Source organism: Equus quagga, chromosome 17, assembly GCF_021613505.1.
Source record: "Equus quagga isolate Etosha38 chromosome 17, UCLA_HA_Equagga_1.0, whole genome shotgun sequence".
Lineage (NCBI taxonomy): Eukaryota > Metazoa > Chordata > Mammalia > Perissodactyla > Equidae > Equus > Equus quagga.
In genome coordinates, this window is record NC_060283.1 from 1096465 (window position 1) to 1115491 (window position 19027).

Genomic DNA, 19027 nt, shown 5'->3' on the forward strand with positions numbered 1-19027 from the left:
ACGGCCAGCGCGCACCTGCCCCACGCACCTGCCCGCATCTGCGCTGCGCGCATCGCCCGCTCATCTGCCCTGCACACACTGCGTGCACCTCTCCACACCTGCCCCGCGCGCATCGTGCACAACCGACACGCACCTGTCCCACACACCTGCCCTGCACACACCTGCCCTGCACACACCTCTTATGACCAGCCTGCACCTGCCTCACACAACTGCCCTGCACATTTGTTCTCCAGACACTCCTGCCCTGCACACACCCCATGACAAGCCCACCCATTTTCCCCCAGCACCTGCCTCACATCTACTTTGTGTGGCTTGTCATCCCTGCACACCTGCTCTGTGTGACCAGCTTGGCCCTGCCCTGCACGCACGTCTGCTCCGTGAACCCATTTTCCTTGTGCCGGCCTCACCCCATCCTGTTCAGCACTCTGGGCTTCTTCCAGAACCTTCTCAGCACCTGCTTCTTGCCGTGCCTGACCTCTCCTCTGTCTGTCCTGGGTGCTGGTGATACAGGAGGTCAGATGTGGCTCTTGTCCTTCAGGAGCCTGAGGGTGGGCGTGTCTGGTCACCTGAAATCCTAAGGGCCAGTTCAGGTGTGACCTGGGTGCTGGGGTGCAAGAGTGCTCACCTTGCCTGGGTGGGCTGGCGGCCTTTTGGGCAGTGAAGCCAGAGGTCAGCACCCTGCTGCTCAGACTGCCCTCCCTGTCTGCCCCCCGTTTCCTCTGTGCATCTTCCCTCCTGCGACCCCGTCAGGCTCCTGTTCCAGGGGAAGGCCAGCGTGGCTCTGGGCCACGTTTTTGTTTCTTGCCACACAGAACATGTTCATTCTCATTTCGTGACCCATGGAGTCTCAAACCGTGCCCCAAAGCACCCTTCAGAGGTAGTGCCTCCCCAGACTGCTGTTCTGGAGGACGTCCCATGTGTTGTACCTGGTCCCACTCGTGGCTCCTGGGTGGCTCTCGAGGACTCGGGGTGTCATAAGGCTTTTCCCTAAGGAGCTTCATAGGTTTCAGAATCAGGCAGCAGCCTCCCTGTCCTGGTGTGTGTGTCCTGGTCACTGAGGGGTTTATTTAGCCCTGTTGACGCTGGGTGGTGGGCCAGTAGTCCAGGTCCTGCCCTGCCAGGCGCCTCTGGTCTGCCTGTGCTCTGTTGGGATCCTTGAAAAATCAAGGGAAGAAGGTTTTGTGGTTCTTATAAGGTTCAGTTTTCATCGCTAAACTCTGGTTTAATATTGGGATTTTGGACCATGAAGTTTTTCTTCAGATTTTTGTCCTTTTTGCTCACATTTTTCTGAATGCAGAAAAGAAATGTGATGCCATCTGTGACGTCGGAGAAATGTGTTGACGTTACGTGTTTTTTTTTTGCAAAGTTTTATACTTGTGTCTTTGCATGCGTTAAAGCATTAGAAGTTTTTCTGTCATGAATTCCTGAGGTCAAGTAATTTCCAGATGTAACTAACTTTGCAGGACAGGTTGCTCACCTGAGACCGCCACCTCTGGGTAGACGGCTGCTTGCGTGGTCTTTTATTTTTTTTTAATTTAATTTGTATTGAGTTAATGATAGGTTACAATCTTGTATTGCATGGTCTTTAGACTTGAGCGTGTGTTCAGAAAGAGAACCCCTAAGCACGTGGGGCTCACGGAGACGTAAGCATGTTCTCTGCTGGTGACGACAGAAAAGGAAATGGGCATTTTCAGTGCAGTTTGGTGAGTGCTGGGTTAGTGGAAGGTGCAGGACTCTTTTTTTTCTTTTTTTGAAGCAGATTAGCTCTGAGCTAATATCTGCTGCCAATCCTTTTTTTGGCCGAGGAAGGCTGGCCCTGAGGTAACATCCATGCCCATCTTCCTCTGCTTGACATGTGGGATGCCTACCACAGCATGGCCTGCCAAGGGGTACCATGTCTGCACCCAGGATCTGAACCTGCGCACCCTGGGCTGCTGAAGCAGAACATGCAAACTTAACCACTGAGCCACCGTGCTGGCCCCCCTCTACAAGAGTCTTAAATCAGTACTTTTTGAGCACCTCCCACATATCAGAGACTTCCCTAGGCATGGAACATTCTAGAATGCTGCGCAACCCCACCTGCCAGGCAGGGAGCCTCGAGGAAAGGCTCTCCAAAGGTGGTGCCTGAGCCGAATGGTGGGTGCAACAGCGGTAGGCAGTGAGCGGGAGGGAGATGCAACATAGGCGGAGCAGTGTGGCCTGTCTGGGGGTGACAGGTGGCTGAGAGGTTGGGGGGAACGTGGTGGGGTTCAGCACTCCTGCGTGCGGACCCTGCCCAGAGGCACCAGGGTCCGCAGCAGATCGGATGTGCTAGTCAGGAGGAAGAGGCTGAGGTTGCCTGAGGGCAGTGGCCGGGGAGAAGGAAGAGGGGGCAGAGGCAGAGCTGGGGAGGGAGGGAGGACCTGTGGAAATGGGGCCAGGAGGGGCCCCACCCACACGGGAGGGCGGGAGTGAGAGTGAGCCTCTGTGTCACGGCACTGTCGCTGTCTGCTCCGTGTCTGAGCTGCCCGGGGTCTGTCGTGGGGTGGGTGGAGCCTCTGAGCAGCGTGGTTTTCTCCTAGAGGGAGTGGGAAGCCGGGGGTGCTTTGGCAGAGCCCGTGGCCGGCTCAGTCCGCACGCGGGGGGGCGGATTTGCCGTGCGCGGCTCTTTGCTGTGCATAAAAGGCTCTACTGGGATGGAAAGGCTGCCTCTTTTCCTGGAAGAACCAGATCATTTAGACTATGGTCTGGAAACATCAGTTAAGCTTTTTGTGTCAAAGTGTTAGGATTCTCGCACTTGGGAGCGCAGACACCTGATTGGGAGAAGCTGTGTTGGGGCCTCTGGCTCTGACAGCACGCTAAGTCAGGCTCCTGTGTTGCAGAGGTGACCACTGTGACGGTGGCTAACGTGGGTGCGTCTGCAGACAATGTCTTCACCACGTCAGTGGCGAACGCCGCCTCGCTCTCGGGACACGTTCTGGTAAGCCACTCTGCGAGCACTTCAGCCCCTGCGAGTCTCCACAGACCTGAGTGGAGTGGCTGCGGCTCCCCCAGAGACTGCTCAGGGTTCCGTCAGCAGTGTGGGCACCCTGGGCACCGGGAAGGGAAGTGGCAGCTGCTGCTGTCAGGGAGCCTCCAGGGCTGAGCTCTTGGTGGGGAAATGAGAGCGGAGGTGGAACCAGCCCCTGGACTGTGGGTGAGCGGGAGGAACCCTTCTGAGCCTGCAGTCAGGGGACAGCCCTCGTGCCATCCTGGCCAGATTGCTGCACAGTGTCCCAGGATGGGAGCTCCAGCATCCACCTGGGTCCAGGCTTCTCTAGGCCTGAAGTCCAGCTTCACTGGTGGCCTGGTCCTGCTTGCTTTCCTTGTTCATGAAGCTCCAGACACGTGGAAGGGTCACTGTCTTTGGCCTGGCACAGCATTCTGTTCGCAGCATTTATGGCTCATTTCCTGCCTTGCTCATGCCTTCTGCATGGTGACCCCTGTCCTCTTAAGATGGCTGCCAAAAGCCAGGCACGTCTCAGATAGCGTTGTGCCCGGTCAGAGCTGTTTGTGATCCTGCTGCATCACTTTGGTGCAGCTTTTACCTCGGAGGCCTTCGGTGACTTGGGGGACAGCCTCATTTCTATGTGGGAGATGCCAGGGACTCGGCAGAGTCTTCAGAAAGGGGGATTTTCCTGGGACCTCTGCCAGAGTGTTTGTTATAGTTTCCTCTTAGCCTTGATCACACTCTTGGGGCACTAGAACCCTGAGAGCGAAGGTGTTGTCATTGGAATGGCAGCCAACGGCAGCCAACAGCAGCCTCGGGCTCCTACTCATGATACGGGGGTGGGGGACGACAGTGCAGTACCGTAGTGAAGACTGGACCAGTGTAGCGGAGGACCCGGAGCACAGGGCTCAGGAGTGTGGTGCACGTCTTGCGGTGTCAGAACACACACGAGCTGGTAGCCAGGTGGCGACTTCCTGCTTCCAGCTGGTCATCCTTCCCGCAGCACCTCCTGTCGCATCCTCCCTTCTAGGAGGGGCTGGAGCCAGAGGCTGGGGGGCTAGCGCGGCCCTGAGTCTGAGCTCCTGGGTGTGGTGCTTCCAGCGGGCTCTGAGGACTGCAGACACAGGAATTGGTGTGATCCTTTTGGAAATGACACCAAGGAGAGGGGCTCTCAAATATCTACATTTCCCAGTTGCCTTCAGAAGGAAAATGCTTCATGATTCTTTTTTTTTTTTTGAGGAAGATTAGCCCTGAGCTAACTACTACCAATCTTCCTCTTTTTGCTGAGGAAGACTGGCCCTGAGCTAACATCCATGCCCATTTTCCTCTATTGTATATGGGGGACTCCTGCCACAACATGGCTTTTGCCAAGCGGTGCCATGTCCGCACCCGGGATCCGAACCAGCGAACCCCGGGCCGCCGAAAGTAGAACGTGAGCACTTAACCGCTGCGCCACCGGGCCGGCCCCTCGTGATTCTTAAATAGCACAAACCATCACCTTTCCCAGTAGAGAGCTGCACATCTTCAATGATTCAGATGCAAGCAGTGTAGACGCTCTTACTGAGGCGTTGACCCTCCAGGCCTGTGAGCGAGCGAGGGCCCAGGCATGTGTGTGTGTGCACGTGTGGGGGGTCGGGGGTCCCTTGACAGCGTGGGTAACTTCTACTTGCTTCCCCTGGTGGGAAGGTGACATTTTCAGGTGTAAGAAACTTTCACTTTGCCTTAGCTCGCTGTATCCTCTCAATGTGGAAGCGTTAGAGCATTCTAGAACGTTGGGCTGGACAGGTTGCTTGGCGGTCTCAGTCTACCCTGGAGCTGTCTGAGTGAGGCCTTAAGAGTTTGCCAGGTGACCAACCGAGGCGTGCGCCTAGTTGGCCACAAAGTCCAGAGAGGGACGCCTGGCCCCCGAGGAGGAGGGTGAGGCCGGGTCCCACCCGGGGGAGGTGGGTGAGGTCGTGGCAGTGTCCCGCAGCATGGAGAGGGATGTGAGCAGTGTGGTTTGGGAGGCCCCAGGCTCCGGTGGCCCTTGGTGAAGAGCTCTGGATGGGACCCTGGCGGAAGGGAGTCCCGCACCGGGCCCTGGCTGTGAGGATCAGCGTGGTCTCTCAGAAGCCCTCCCGTGAGGCCTGTGGCCATGCAGGAGCTGTGCAGACAGCCGTGGGCACTTCCTGTCTCCAGGGACCTTTCTTCTGTGACACGTCGCGGGCGTTTGCTCGCAGCTACACAGACCTGCGTTGTCTCTTGTTCTCTGCTCTGAGTCTGTCTTTTAGAGACGTCTTTAAGGAGACCTGGGAGGTGTGGGAGGCATCCCCTTGTTGGTGACAGTTAGCGAGGGCACTGTAGGACCACGTCTCACTGCACAGGTGACATGCCCTCACTGTCACCTGAGACGACTTATGGAAACTTCTCTTCTCCAGTCTGGGAGGACAGCCCTTCAGATTGGGGACAGCCTGAACACTGAGAAAGCCACGCTGATTGTCGTGCACACGGATGGGAGCATCGTGGAAACCACCGGGCTGAAGGGGCCCGCCGCGCCTCTCACGCCAGGTACCGCCCTTCCTGCCCCAGGCTCTCCGGAGCAAAACGTGTGCGAGAGGTTGTGCAGTTTATTCTGGGGGTTGACTTATTTATTTTTGTGGTAAATTTGGAATAGCAAACATTAAGTTTAAGTAGAAAGAGTGGGATCTTCCAGGCCAGGAGGGTCTTCCAGAGTGAAGGGGCTGCGCCATCGGGGCGACGGTCTCTGAGCAGCCAGAGGGTCTGCTGGTAGAATCCAGTGGACTTCCTTGGGCTTTTCTAGTTATTTTCGGATGTATCCGGTGTCTCTTATTTTCAAATGCTTCCTTTGTTCAAGGTCCTCAGTCTCCTCCAACTCCTCTGGCTCCTGGCCAAGAAAAAGGTGGCACCAAATACAACTGGGACCCGTCGGTGTACGACAGCGAGCTGCCCGTGCGGTGCCGGAACATCAGCGGCACACTGTACAAGAACAGGCTCGGCTCAGGTGAGGGCGGTCGCCTCTCCGCGGGGCTCAAAGCTTCCCTCCTTTCATAGCTCCCCACGGTAAACTGGGGCCCCGGAAGGCTGTGGGTAGGAAGACAGGAGATGTCAGTGGCTCACGGCCCTGGGAACTAGGGCTGTGGAGAGGTGCGGGGCGATTTAGGGAGCAAATTGAGAAGACGTGGTGACCCCTGAGGGGGAGAGGAACAAGGGGAGAGGCGGGGCTGGAACGCGCTCCCTCAGTTCCTGGGTCAGCTTGGTGCCTGGAGGCAGCGGGTTCTGGAAGCGGGGTGGCTGTCACGGGCTCTGTGTGGGGCGTGGTTGAGCTTGCAGTGCCCGTGGGCAGTGGCTGGAGAGGTCAGGCAGGCGTCGGAGGCACAGACTGCCGTGCGGCCTCGAGGTGCAGGTTTGCCCCGGCGTCTGAGGAGGAGCCAGGCGGGAGGCGGCAAGGAGAGGAGAAGGCAGGAGGGGCCCGGCCCGGTGTCGGCCGGCTGGACCTGGCCGTGGGAGGTGGTGGTCATTCTGGTGGGCGCACGTGTCGTTGCAGGAGGCCGGGGGCGGTGCATTAAGCAGGGCGAGAACTGGTACAGTCCAACTGAGTTTGAAGCCATGGCAGGAAGAGCCAGCAGTAAGGACTGGAAGAGGAGCATTCGCTACGCAGGCAGGCCGCTGCAGTGCCTCATTCAGGTGCTGTAAGCCTGTGCTCTCGTCCCTGCGTCTCGGCACAAAGCTTCAAGGGGCAGCGAGGGCGTCTCCAAAGGCTCAGGCTGTGGGGCATTCCGACGCTGCCCAGCCCAGAGGCGAGGCCCACAGACTGGAGTCAGACAGACTAGGTTTGAATCCTCCACTCACTAGCTGTGTGACCTTGGGCAAGTTACTTAACCTCTCTGTCTCTCAGTTTCCTGATGTTTCAAATGGGAAGATGATGATATCTGACCCACACAACTGTTGTGAGGAGTGGATGAGGCAATGTGACAGCTTCTGTTTGCACACACATGGCTTTTTAAAAGGCACCTCACTTCCATTTGCTGCAGTTTACTCGTAAAAGCAGCGGGCTGCCTGTCCCTGTTTCTGGTTTAGCTCCTTGGGTGTTGATAAAGGGACACTGCCTGCGGGACCTTTCACTCCCTAGAAGGAGAGAGGTAGGTCCTGCCACTACCGATGGCGTCGCAGAGGGGGAAGTGTCGGGAGGAGAATTTGGCGGGGTTGCAGGGTTTATATTTGTGAGTGGAGGAGAAGTGGTAAAGCCGCCTGAAATCTAGTGTGGACGAGTCACGTTACGGGCCCACTGTGTGATGTGTGACGGTGCTTTTTAAATTTCAGGACGGGATCCTAAACCCACACGCCGCCTCCTGCACCTGTGCCGCCTGCTGCGACGACATGACCCTGGTAAGCTGCTGGTGGCGGACGCTGTGCAGTTAGACGCCCATGAGCGGACAGCTGCCGAGCCAGCCCGCAGCCCTCTGCGTCCGGGCGCTCTCTCCCTCCGTCCTCTGGCTGGGAGAGGGGCATTGTCCCTGCTCCTCTCTAGGGCTTGCTTGTCCCCTGTGTCCCTGGCTCCCCTCGGATCATCTGGGGCTTCCTACCAGTGTCTCCCACAGTCTCTTTCCAAGCATCACTCGGATAACTGGCGCCTCGGCGGAGGCACGTGGTTGGCGCTGCGTGGCTGCTCACGGATGTTACAGGAGACTTTCTTAAGTGACTGAAAGCTCCCCTAACATCACCGTCTTAACCCCCAAACCAAATACACACACTTTTTTTTAATGGTCACAACAAATGCGTATGTGGCATTTTATATTCTGCGTTTTTTAACATTATGTCATGAAAATACTACACTGAACTTATTCAGGTATAGAGCTTCTAATGTCTTTTGGAATATTTCCTTATCCTGCATTCATAACTGTTTCAAAAAGAATGCATATTTTCATCGATTTTAGTATATGTTGCTCCAAAGCTTTCAAAAGCATGAGACTGATTTGTAATGTACGAATGTACCAGTTTTGTGTCAGCTTTCATTAGTGTTAATATTATTTTAAAATGTTTTAAAGTTAACTTAAAAGCTGCTTAATGAGATTTCCTTATTTTATTTTGATTATTTATCTCATTAATTATTAGAAGATACGAAAACAATTTAATGGGAGAGACAAGTCAGGTACTTGAGTGGAGAAACTAAATGTTCTAAAACTGTCCGGTTTGTGGATAGATTAATGTGATTCTAGTAGAATAATCAGTGGGAGATTTTTGTGAATATAAAGTGATTTTAAAGTTCATTTGGGAAAAGTAATAGGTGAGGTTCCCAGAGATCTTATAGGGATCAGAGAGCGGCAGGAGTGAGTTCGTTCCCATAGGAAGATGAGGATGCGTGGCGGAATTCGTTACAGTCACTCCAAATGCTGAAATGCTCAGGTGTAACTCTAACAAAACGTGTATAGAATTTGAATACTGAAAACTGGAAGCTGCTGCTGAAGAAGTGGGGGAGTCCTGAAGACTTGGACAGATGTCCTCTGCCCACGGACTGCAAGATGCGACATAGCACCGGTGTCACTTCTCCCCACACGCATCTGTGGGTTTAACACGATTCCTGTCAGAATCCCAGCAGGATTCTTTGTATGTATAAACAAGCCGATTTCTTTATATGGAAAGGCAAAGAAAACAGGATAGCCAAGACAGCATCGATTGAGCAAGAAGACTGAAGTTGGAGCAATCCGTGGCCTGTGATTTAAGGCTGCTGTCTTGGCGCCGTGATCTGGGAGCTGCAGTGTTGGCAGAGGGCGAGACCCGCAGACCTGGGACCCAGACGGGCGCATCCACAGGGAGACTCGAAGTCGTCTCTCCAGCATGCGGTGCTGGCACTGGTGGACATTTGTAGGCACAGAGATGCACTGGACCTGAACCTCACACTTGACGCGCACACGGGTTCAGGAGGGATCCTAGATGCACATGTGAAACAGAAATAGAACTTTCAGAGGAAAACACGGGGAAAATCTTCATGACCTCGGATTAGACTGAGGGTTTCTTAGACATGAAACCAAAGGCACCATCCATAAAATAAAAAAATCGGTCAACTGGACTTTTATCACATTTTAAAATTTTGGCTTCCACTGCAGGAATGGTGGTGTGAAGAGCTCTATGGTCCTGCTCCCCAGAGAAATAACCATAACTGGTGATATTATTAAAAAAACCACCACTGAAATTCTCTGGAAATTGTCCTAGGGGCGTACGACAAATAGAGAAAGATTGATCCAGGAAATGTAGGCCTGCGAAAGGAGAGTGGGAGGCTGGCGCCTGAGCCGGGACCGCTTCCCTCCCCCGCTCCCCTCCAGCTCAGCGCAGACGAAGCTCCACTCCAGGTGGTGCAGCCAAGAAAACGGGGTCCTTCTCCCCATAGCTCCCAGTCAAGGGGTGTAGGCTTGCACTGGAGGGCCAGGCCACCAGCATTTCACATTGTCTTCAGGAGTTGCAGGAACTGAACTCTGGGAAAGTGCGGCTGAGAGACTGAGGGCTCCCTTCCTTCACCCAGCCACTTCTCAGAGGGCAGAGGCTCTTTCCGGGCACAGCAGGGCAAGAAGACTGTGGCCTTAGTCGTCCTCACCCCAGCTCGCTCCGAGGGTGGAGGCCTGCGTCAAGAAGCCAGGTGAGAAGACTTGTCCAGCCGGGCTGTCACGCTGATGAACGTGAGCACTGTTCCTGGTCCTGCTCTGGAGCAGGGCTCAGATTTTGCCCCAAGGGAGAGGCAGGCCATGAGGACAGAGAGCTCCAGGGGTCCCCCCGGAGGAACTGGCTTTATTTGGAATAGAGTGTGGGGACGTTCAAGCCTAAGGGTGCCCTTGAGAACAGTGGAGGTTTCTATGGTGAGTGTGAAGGGAGGCCGGTGGCGCACGGCAGAGGTGAGCGTGAGGGGAGGCTGGCAGTCTGTGGGAGCCACAAGCTGAAGCAGCGGTCCAGGGAGAGTGACAGCTCCCAAGAGCCCTCCTGGGGTGAGAACAGCCCTCAGTGACCTGCTCCGAAGCCACCCGTGTTGCAAGCCGAGGCGATCGGTTCAGGCGGTGGAGCACTGTGGCCGGGGCGCCGTGGAGAGCAGCAGAGCCGTCAGCTGGAAGCGAGTGGAACCGGCAGCTGGGTGTGACACCAACAGAGGCGACAGCTCGACGCAGCTCACGGCACTGGCAGCCGGAGGTGACCGAGCGTGTGCCCAGGGCTGTCCTCACGCAGCCGCAGGCCTCACTGCCGGGTGGAGTCTTCATAGAGGAGTGCAGTCGGGTCCCGGACACGAGCGGCGGCAGGAAGCCCTGGAGGGGGAGTCAGTCCCCACGCTTGGTATAAAAGATTGCCTGAAATGTCCTGTTTTCAGCAGAAATTACGAGACATGCCAAGAAACAAGAAAGTGTGAGCCGTATGGAAGGAAAGCAGCAGGCAGCAGACGCTGCCGTGAGCGCCCAGGGCTCGGCTTTCACAGGCGGGTGCTCCCAGGCTGCGCTCTTTGTGTTCCGAGAGCTGCAGGGACTTCTCGCAAGCCGTCTTGGTCTGCGTGGCCTGCCGTCCGGTGTCTCACCATCCTGGAGGTTGAAGTCCAAGGTCCAGGTACTGGCTTGGTTCCTGGCTTGCAGGCAGCTGCCTTCTCGCTGTGTGTGCACCTGGCAGAGGGACGGAGGCTCTGGTGTCCCCTCCCACAAGGACGCTACTCCCGTGGATCAGGGCCCCACGCTTGTGACCCCACTTACCCTTCAGCACCTCCTTACTCCAGTACAGCCGCACTGGGGTCAGGGCCTGCACGTGAATTCTGGGGGGACGCAGTTCAGTCCAGAGCAGAAGGTGTGATGCCAAGTCTCATTACATGGAGAGTATTGATAAAGAGAAATTACAAAAAAGAACCCAGCGGAGGGGTCGGCCTGGTGGCGAAGCGGTTAAGTACGCACGTTCCGTTCTTGGCGGCCCGGGGTTCGCCAGTTCGGATCCTGGATGCAGACATGGCACCACTTGGCACGCCATGCTGTGGTAGGCGTCCCACATATAAAGTGGAGGAAGATGGGCACAGATGTTAGCTCAGGGCCAGGTTTCCTCAGCAAAAAAAAGAGGAGGACTGGCAGTAGTTAGCTCAGGGCTAATCTTCCTCAAAAAAAAAACCCGGTGGAGATTCTTGAACTGAAAGCAGAAGAACAGAATGAACACTCGCTGGAGTGGCTCCACGGCAGACTTACCTGGCAGCAGAGGGGCCCGCGGGCCGGCGTCCCTCAGGTTCCCGGGGCTCCCGCACTGAGCTGGGCGCCGCTCCTCTGCTTTCGGGCGGTCGTCTCTGCTCCCTTCTCCTTCCTTGGTTCCCATTTGTCTTCTGTCTTCTAGGAATTCCTAAAAATGCTGTGTGTTGACGATGCTCTTTCTGGTTTCGAAGCATCGTGAGTCACGTGTTCTTTGTGAAAGCGTTTTTTCTGTCATTTTAAGGAATTGGGCCTCGGAGAGAGGTAAGGGTTTTACGCGCAGCTCGCCGTCCTACTGTGCTCTCGCTGTGTCGCTTGTGTGGCCAGGAGACAAGGCTGTCACTTGGTAGGAGCAAAACGCAGACAGCCCGGGCCACCTCGAGCCTTTCCCTCCATCTCCCTCTCCTCCTGCAGAGCGGCCCCGTCCGGCTCTTCGTCCCCTACAAGAGGCGCAAGAAGGAGAACGAGCTGCCCACCACCCCGGTGAAGAAGGACTCCCCCAAGAACATCGCGCTGCTTCCCGCCACCGCTGCCACCACCTGTGAGTTCCGTGGACAGCCTTCGTTTGCGCACTCTGCGCCACCACACGGGGTTCAGCCTTGTGATCCTCAGTTGAAAGCAGACGCCATGGGGCCGGCGGGGTAGTCAGCACCCCCGTCCTCCTTCCCTGACCTGCCTGTGCCCCTGGGGCTCGGGGGCAGGGCCTTCCTAGTGACGTGGGTGTGGGCTGCTGAGAGCGGGGTGGCCGCACACTTGGTCCTTGGTCTGTCCAGCCTGCCCAGGCCCCTCCGAGAGGTGACAGTGTTAAGGCCTTCCGAATGGGGATTTCTCTGAGTTTTGCTTTTAGCAGCCTTCAAAACGCTCCCGTGTCGTATGTAAAACTGCACAGCTGTCTAGGAGAGGGGGATGGGGAGGGTGGGGGAGAAATCTGGCTTTTTTACCATAAGGTGGGTGGGAAAGATTTAGAGACGGGAGAGGCCTCGACGGGAGAACACATGTTAGAACTCGCCCATTTGTTAGAGACTGTGCAAGACCATCCGTCTGAATCGTGGGCCTTTATACAGAAATGTCCGTGAGCCCCTATTGGCGCTCTTGGCCCAAGTCCTTTGGGTGGTAAGTTCAGGGGTCCCCGGATAGGGTGGAGCCTGGTCTGGGATGGTGGCAGCGTCCTTGTGCAGGTCAGCCAAGAGGAGCTGGAGTGGCAGAAACACCTGGGGACATGACTGTTTTTATCTTCAACTTGGATGAAAATCCTTTTCTTAATTCAAACTACAAAGTAGTTTTTAAATGATTTTGAGTTTTATTTTTTTTTCCCGAGAATACATTCACATGTTCAAAATTCAAACAGTATGAACAATGTGTAGGGGAGTCTGTCACAGCCCCAGGTCTTCCCCCAACGGGCGCCCGGGGTTACTGGTCCTTGCAGAGGGGGCTGGCGTGTGTGCGGGAGGCGTGTGCTGTGTCTGCGCTCTGGCCCCAGCTCCTGAGGTCTTTCTGAGATCTGTGCTGCGGGGCGGGTCTTGGGGTCCCCACCGTGCAGTAAAGAGCGCTTCTGCCTTTCCAGTCACCGTGACCCCCTCAGGACAGATCACTACCTCTGGCGCTCTCACCTTTGACCGGGCATCCACTGTGGAGGCCACCGCCGTGATCTCGGAGAGTCCGGCCCAGGGTGACGTTTTCGCAGGAGCTACAGGCGAGTTGTCTCAGCGCCTTCCCACCATGGCCACACACCCCTGCTGGGTGGGGTTTGTAGGCAGCCTGGCACTTAGGGGGGGCCTCGGGCAGGGGTGTTTCATTGGTAGCGAGCCGTGCAGGCACCAGGCAGGTAGGGGTGTGTGGGGGGCGTGTAAGGTGTATGTGGGGGTGGGGCAGGTAGGGGTGGGGGTGAGTAGGGTGTATGTGTGGGTGGGGCAGGTAGGGGTGGGGGTGGGTAGGGTGTATGTGTGGGTGGGGCAGGTAGGATGGGGGCAGATAGGGTGTTTGTGGGGTTGATAGTTGTGGCAGAGGGCACAGGTCCTGAAAGCTGACAGTGCCCACAGGGTTTGGGGACTCCTGCTCTAGAACAGCACCGTCCAACAGGAACATGGTGACCGTGGTGGGTAGTTGTGAACATTCTAGCAGCCACGTTGGGAAAATAGAAGCAAACATGGAAAGTGGCTTTTGTACTGTATTTTATTTCACCCAGTGTACCCCAAATACTGTCGTTTAACAATTCAGCTTCTGCCGTTTCCGGGCTCCGTAGCCATGTGTGGGCTGAAGCTGCCCCGTGAGTGGTGCAGCCGTGGATGGTCGGGGATTCACCGGCCGTGCAGGCGGCTCACGAGGCCGTCTCTCCCCATCTCTCCCGATAGTCCAGGAAGCGGGCGTGCAGCCGCCGTGCCGGGTCGGCCACCCGGAGCCCCACTACCCCGGCTACCAGGACAGCTGTCAGATTGCGCCATTCCCAGAAGCTGCGCTGCCAACGGCTCATCCCAAGATAGGTCAGTCTGGAAGAATTCAGCGCATGTGCAGGCCGCTGTCTCCGAACTGCTTCTACGAGAGAGGGTCCGGGTGGGGGACGCGCTGGGTTGGGGCTGCCGGTGTTTGAGTCAGGTTCTGTGAGAGCATGCCGCGCCCGTGTTGGGGTGTGTGCTGGCAGGCTGCGTTCCCAGACGGCAGTGCTCCGGAGAGGCCGGACACCACAAAGCTGGGTTTTTGGTCTGTCTGTGCCGTGAGGCTGCGTGCTCGCCGGGCAGGGTGGGGCCCACCCCCACCCCGAGCCACTCTGCTCTCCCGTGTGCTGACAGAAGGGCTGGAGGCTGACATTGGCGTCCCCTGGCCCCACACCTGGAGATGGTGTCCCGCTGCATGTGTGTTTGGACTTGGCCTTCTCAGTTACCCGCACACTCTGGACACAGTTCTGTGTTGAGAGACCTTTCTGAAGGAGCCCCGTCATCCCTGCGGTGGATGTTTGTGTTCTTATGTTTTTCTCGTAGACAGTGGAGCAAGATAGGAACTTGATCGTAAGTGTAATCACACCTCACCTCCTCATCCTCGCTGGTCGGTTTCCTAATTCTCCCCTTTGCCTGTTCAAACCCTTTCCATCCTGAAAGCTCACCGTGCTTCTGCTCCTCCCCACACCTCGCCTCGGCCCCAGCCCCCAGCCCCCAGCCCCCCGAGCCCCTCAGCCGGGCCACGTCCCTGGTGAATCTGCTGGGGCTGGGGGTCCTGCCTGGCCCTGGATGAAGGAGGTGTGCCCTCCCTGTGTGGCAAGTGTCTGCATGCAGACGCCCCTCAGCCCACGCCCCGCCTGTGAGATCATTTGCTCCCTTCAATGTGGCCTCGTGGTTTCCTGTTTTAGTCAGTGGGTTATAACCTGTCACTGTCATTGTTTATGCTTGGATTAGCCCAGCTTTGGCCGGCGGGAGCCCTTTGAGCTGCTGCTGTGTTCTCTGTCCTCTGACCTGCCCTGTCTGTCTTGGAGCACTTCCCTAATTTGTGGCACAGTGAGGCCTTGGAGGCTTATCTTAGGTTTTCGGTTCCTCCAGGAGTCCTGACCCTGTTACTGGGGCATTCTGTTTCAAAGCCGAGTCTGGCCCTGCTCGCAGTGGGCTGGAGCTGGTCGTCATGGCTCTCAAGCGCTGTGTGCGTCTCCTTCCAGCCCACGTCCAGTGACCCACGTTGGGAGCTGGGAACAGGTCTTGGTGGAGTGTTCTCCCCAGGAAATCAGCAAATGCTGCAAGTCAGGGTTTTTTCCTGGGAGGCTGGATGTCAGACATTTACCAGCACACCCTGGGTGCACTCATCACGGTTGGGGTGTCCGTGCCCCAGCCCTCTCAGTGGACAGAGGTGGGGAATGTGCACACACACACGCATCTGTGTTCCAGATCTGTCTACATGTGTTGAGTCTCCAGTTCCTGTCCAAAACCACAGGGTTCATTCTCGTTTCTTCCCTTTCCATCTTTGTGACTTTCTTCTCCAACTGTGAGAAACGCGAGTCTCGTTATCCTGAGTCACTTCCCATGGTGACCACAGACGTCCGGGAGCACTTTCTAGTGAGCAGAGCCAGCCAGGAGACTTTCGTTCTTTGGTTTACTGTTGAATTACTGATTCAGTCTGGAGCCGCCCCCTGCCCTGTCCTCTCCTGGGTCCAGGGATGCTTCATGGCACCCTGCGCAGGGCACGTTTTGCTTGTGGTCTGTTGGTGTCATCTAGAGCATCTGGCTTGCAGCCTGTGCCCGCGGTCGCCTCAGTGGGGTGCTCTGGAGGCGGCACTGGGAGGTGTGGCCCGGAGCTCTGGCCAACCAGCGTCTCCACGTCTTCTGGAGCCTTTCAGGAGGGGGTCAGGTGCCATTTACACCTGGTGATCGCTTTACCGCCAGACTTTCCACCATTTGATGAGAATTGTTAATGGAGGGCATCTTGAAGCTGGGAAACATATTAATTTCTTGCTTCATTTTGCTTTCCAAACATTCTAGTGTTGACATCCCTGCCAGCCCTGGCCGTCCCGCCCTCTACCCCCACCAAAGGCGTCCCTCCCACGATGGTCAATGGGCTGGAGATGTCGGAGCAGCGGAGCTGGCTGTACCTGGAAGAGATGGTCAATTCCTTGCTCAATACCGCCCAGCAACTGAAGACGCTGTTCGAACAAGCCAAGCAGGCCAGCTCCTACCGGGAGGCCGCTGTGGCCCAGGCCAGAGCTCAGGCCGACGCGGAGCGGAAAGAGGTAACGTCAGCACAAGCAGGGGCGTGGGCCGTGCTGGCTCCTGGGGCCTGCCGTCGGTGTTTACGTTGGCTTACAGAGCCCACTCCCCACTTTCCTGAAAAGGAAGACTCGGAGAATCGTTTGTAAATTAAATTAAGCTTTTCTTATAGAAAAGCGATAGCTGTTATTGGTGAAGTGTTTGTGTTTTTTATAAATACGATGGGTTTACTTCAGAAGAGGAAACAGTTACACACACATGCCAGCCGTTTTCTGGAACACTCACCCGTAATGGCCACGGTTTATACTCCAGCCTGTCGTTGTGCAGTGAAAACGCGTCTCGTATTTTATCGAGTTTGGAGAGACCTCGTTTGGTGGGGCTGTGAGGCAGCTGTTGGGGCACATGCATGGCCTCCCCTGTACCCCAGCTCTCCTCCTGCACCTCAGGGCCCCTCGGACCACTGTCTCCCCCACTCTCCGTGCGTGGACGGTTCACTTCCGGCTTCCAGTGCGTTCTTCAGAAGTAGGGTCTTGTGCACAGAGCTTCACACCCCAAGCGTTTCTGGGCAGCCTCTTGTTCCTGAAGCACGGAAGCCACTCAGCCCCTCGGCTTCTCTTTGTAGAAGGTCTTTGGCTGACTCAGGGCTTCAGCCCTCCAGGCAACTAAGGGTGCAGCTGGGGCCACCACTGCAATGCCTGAGGTGACTCACCGGAATCAGAGAGAAGGCTCTGGCCCTGGGAGGCCCCAGGAGTTACAGGAATTGGGACGAGAGAGGGGGCCGTGAGGGCCTGTGCCACTCTGCCGCCCAGGGGGGCTTCCAGGGCGGGAGGTGGAACGACGTGCAAAGCAGAGCCACGTGCTTTAATGGGAGCTTTCTCAGTTGCAGTAAATGGGGACTTCAGTTTGTAAACTAAAGTCTCATTAAGTTTTTTGTACCAAATCTATATAAGGAAAATATTTTTCATTTACTTCCTACTTTTTATAGATCAGAGGGAAGAAAAGCTTTTCCGTTTTTTAATTTTCTAAATGATTTCTTAATATGCGATTAATTTGTTTTCAAGGGAGAAAAATGTTTCTACTACTGAAGAAACATAATTTAAGAATACTTCAAAAATATATAATTCCAAACTAACACATACTCAACACTGAATTTTACAGAAAAGAGAAAAGCATAAAGGCAAAAAAAATCTGCAATCTCTTCATCCAAAGATAATGACTGTTAACATTTTGAAATATTTGAGGATTTTCTTGATTTCTTACCATTATTGATTTCTTTCTTTCTTTTTTTTTCTGGAAGATTGGCCCTGAGCTAACATCTGTTGCCAATCTTCCTCTTTTTTTTTTTTCTCCCCAAAGCCCCCCCAGTAGGTAGTTGTGTATTCTAGTTGTAGGTCGTTCTGGTTCTTCTATGTGGGACGCCGCCTCAGTGTGGCCTGATGAGCAGTGTGTAGGTCCGTGCCCAGGAGCCAAACCAGGGAAACCCTGGGCCGCTGAAGCGGAGCGCACAAACTAACCACTCGGCCACGGGGCCAGCCCCTGGAGGACATTTTTGAGTGATACAGAATTCCAGGTCGTCACTTTTGTTTCTTCCAGCACTTTGAAGATGGCATTCGTCTTCTCACCTCCATGGCCTCAGCCGTCGTCTGTGTTCTTGATCTCCTACACGCAGTGTTTCTCTCTGCCTGCTTCAAGAACTTGGTTTTGGGGGCCAGCCCAGTGGCGCAACGATTAAGTTCACATACTCTGCTTCGGCGGCCCAGGGCTTGCAGGTTTGGATTCCGGGCATGGACCTATGCACTGCTTGTCAAGCCATGCTGTGGTAGGCGTCCCACATATAAAGTAGAGGAGGGTGGGCACCGATGTTAGCTCAGGGCTAATCTTCCTCAAAAAAAAAAAAAAAGGAAAAAGAGGAATTTTGCTTTGTCTTTGGTGTTTAGCAGTTTGTCTATGAGGTGCCTGGGTGTGGTTTTCTTCATATCTTAGGTTCTTGGGGTTGCTGATATTTTAAGGGCATGTGGGATTGTCTTAATCAGGTGTGGGAAGATATGCAGATACAGAATGACTGTCATGAAGAAGTTTACACTCACCGTTCCCTAGAAATAAGAGGCACGCCATGCCACGCTGGGCCACACTTGGCCACACCGGGCCACGTGAGGAAGTACCAGGTCAGTCAGGAGCAGAGAGAGTGGGGAAAATGTGGGGGAGAGCCTTTCCTGTGGTGTCTGTGGGAAGGACCCAGCAGGGGGAGCCAGCTCAGGGTTGGCCGGTGGGCTCTGGGGCCTAAGGGCTGTCCCCGGTTGCTGGGACCTGTCCCTGGTGATCAGGGCAGATGCACAGTGGCCGAGAGAGTGAGAGCCCCCTGGAGGAGGAGGTTGGGGTGTGGGCCCTGGGCTGGTTGGTTTCCATCTGAAAGGCACGCTCAAGGGCGAGTTGTTTACTGTCTCCAGGAGTTCGCTCACCCTCTGGTGTCATTGAGGCCCAGGCACATGGAGCACTGGCTGCGGAAAATAAAGAGCAAAGTTAGCCCAGCTGAGCTCCTTGGATCTTCAAGTTGGTTTCCCCCCAGTTTGGAGATTTTCTGTCACTGGTTTTATAAATATGCTTCACACCCGGTTTCTCCCTCCGCCCCTTTCCCTTACGAGTGTTCTGTGTGCTGATGCCTGGCAGCACCTGTGGGTCGTGAGCCTCTGGCCCTTGGTCCCTAGTCCTTTTTCTTCCCGTTGTTCAGACTGGATAGTTTCTGTTGCTCAGTCTTCTGGTTCACCGAGCCTTCCTTTGGTCGTCTCCCAGATGCCAGTAAGCCCATCTGGTATATTTTTCATTTCAATTATTGTGCTTTCTAGATTTAGAATTTGAAAGTTAGAGTTTCTGTTTGGTTCTTCAGCATGCTGAGTCCAATCAGGAGCTAGAATGGCAGGTTAAACAGAAACTTTAAAGAATCATTAACTCTGAGGAGGATATGAGAAACTCCGCGGCACGCTTGGTCTGCTGGAAAGGACCCAGGGCAGAGTGCGGTGGGAAGGGCTCCCTCTCCAAGGCTGGCATCTGGACCTTGCTGCAGAAGGCATGGTTCACAGGCTCTCAGAGAAGTTTGCTGGTCTGGCTGGCTGGAGCCGGCCTGGAGGTTGCTGGCAAGCAAATGACCCCCTGTGTGTTGCTGGGGGCAGGCAGTCGGGAACTGACAG

At 55.3% G+C, this 19027-nt stretch overlaps 1 protein-coding gene across 10 annotated transcripts in view; it reads left to right on the top strand.

Moving 5' to 3' along the window:
- DEAF1 (DEAF1 transcription factor) overlaps nucleotides 1–19027 on the top strand; it is a 29984-nt gene that overhangs the window by 660 nt on the left and 10297 nt on the right. For 6 of the 10 annotated variants that reach the window (XR_006885775.1, XR_006885776.1, XR_006885777.1 and 3 more), the window contains exons 2-11: nucleotides 2862–2959; nucleotides 5386–5515; nucleotides 5823–5969; nucleotides 6513–6652; nucleotides 7289–7354; nucleotides 11575–11701; nucleotides 12725–12853; nucleotides 13512–13640; nucleotides 15618–15865; nucleotides 17876–18007. Coding sequence is in view for 4 of the 10 variants with exons in the window: in XM_046643533.1 (XP_046499489.1) it covers nucleotides 2862–2959; nucleotides 5386–5515; nucleotides 5823–5969; nucleotides 6513–6652; nucleotides 7289–7354; nucleotides 11575–11701; nucleotides 12725–12853; nucleotides 13512–13640; nucleotides 15618–15865; nucleotides 17876–18007 (1346 nt within the window). In the remaining 6 variants the exon portion in view is untranslated. Of the gene's footprint in view, nucleotides 1–2861; nucleotides 2960–5385; nucleotides 5516–5822; nucleotides 5970–6512; nucleotides 6653–7288; nucleotides 7355–11574; nucleotides 11702–12724; nucleotides 12854–13511; nucleotides 13641–15617; nucleotides 15866–17435; nucleotides 17612–17875; nucleotides 18008–19027 lie in introns of all 10 variants that reach the window. The other 4 variants (XR_006885778.1, XR_006885780.1, XM_046643537.1 and 1 more) reach the window with 2 other exon arrangements.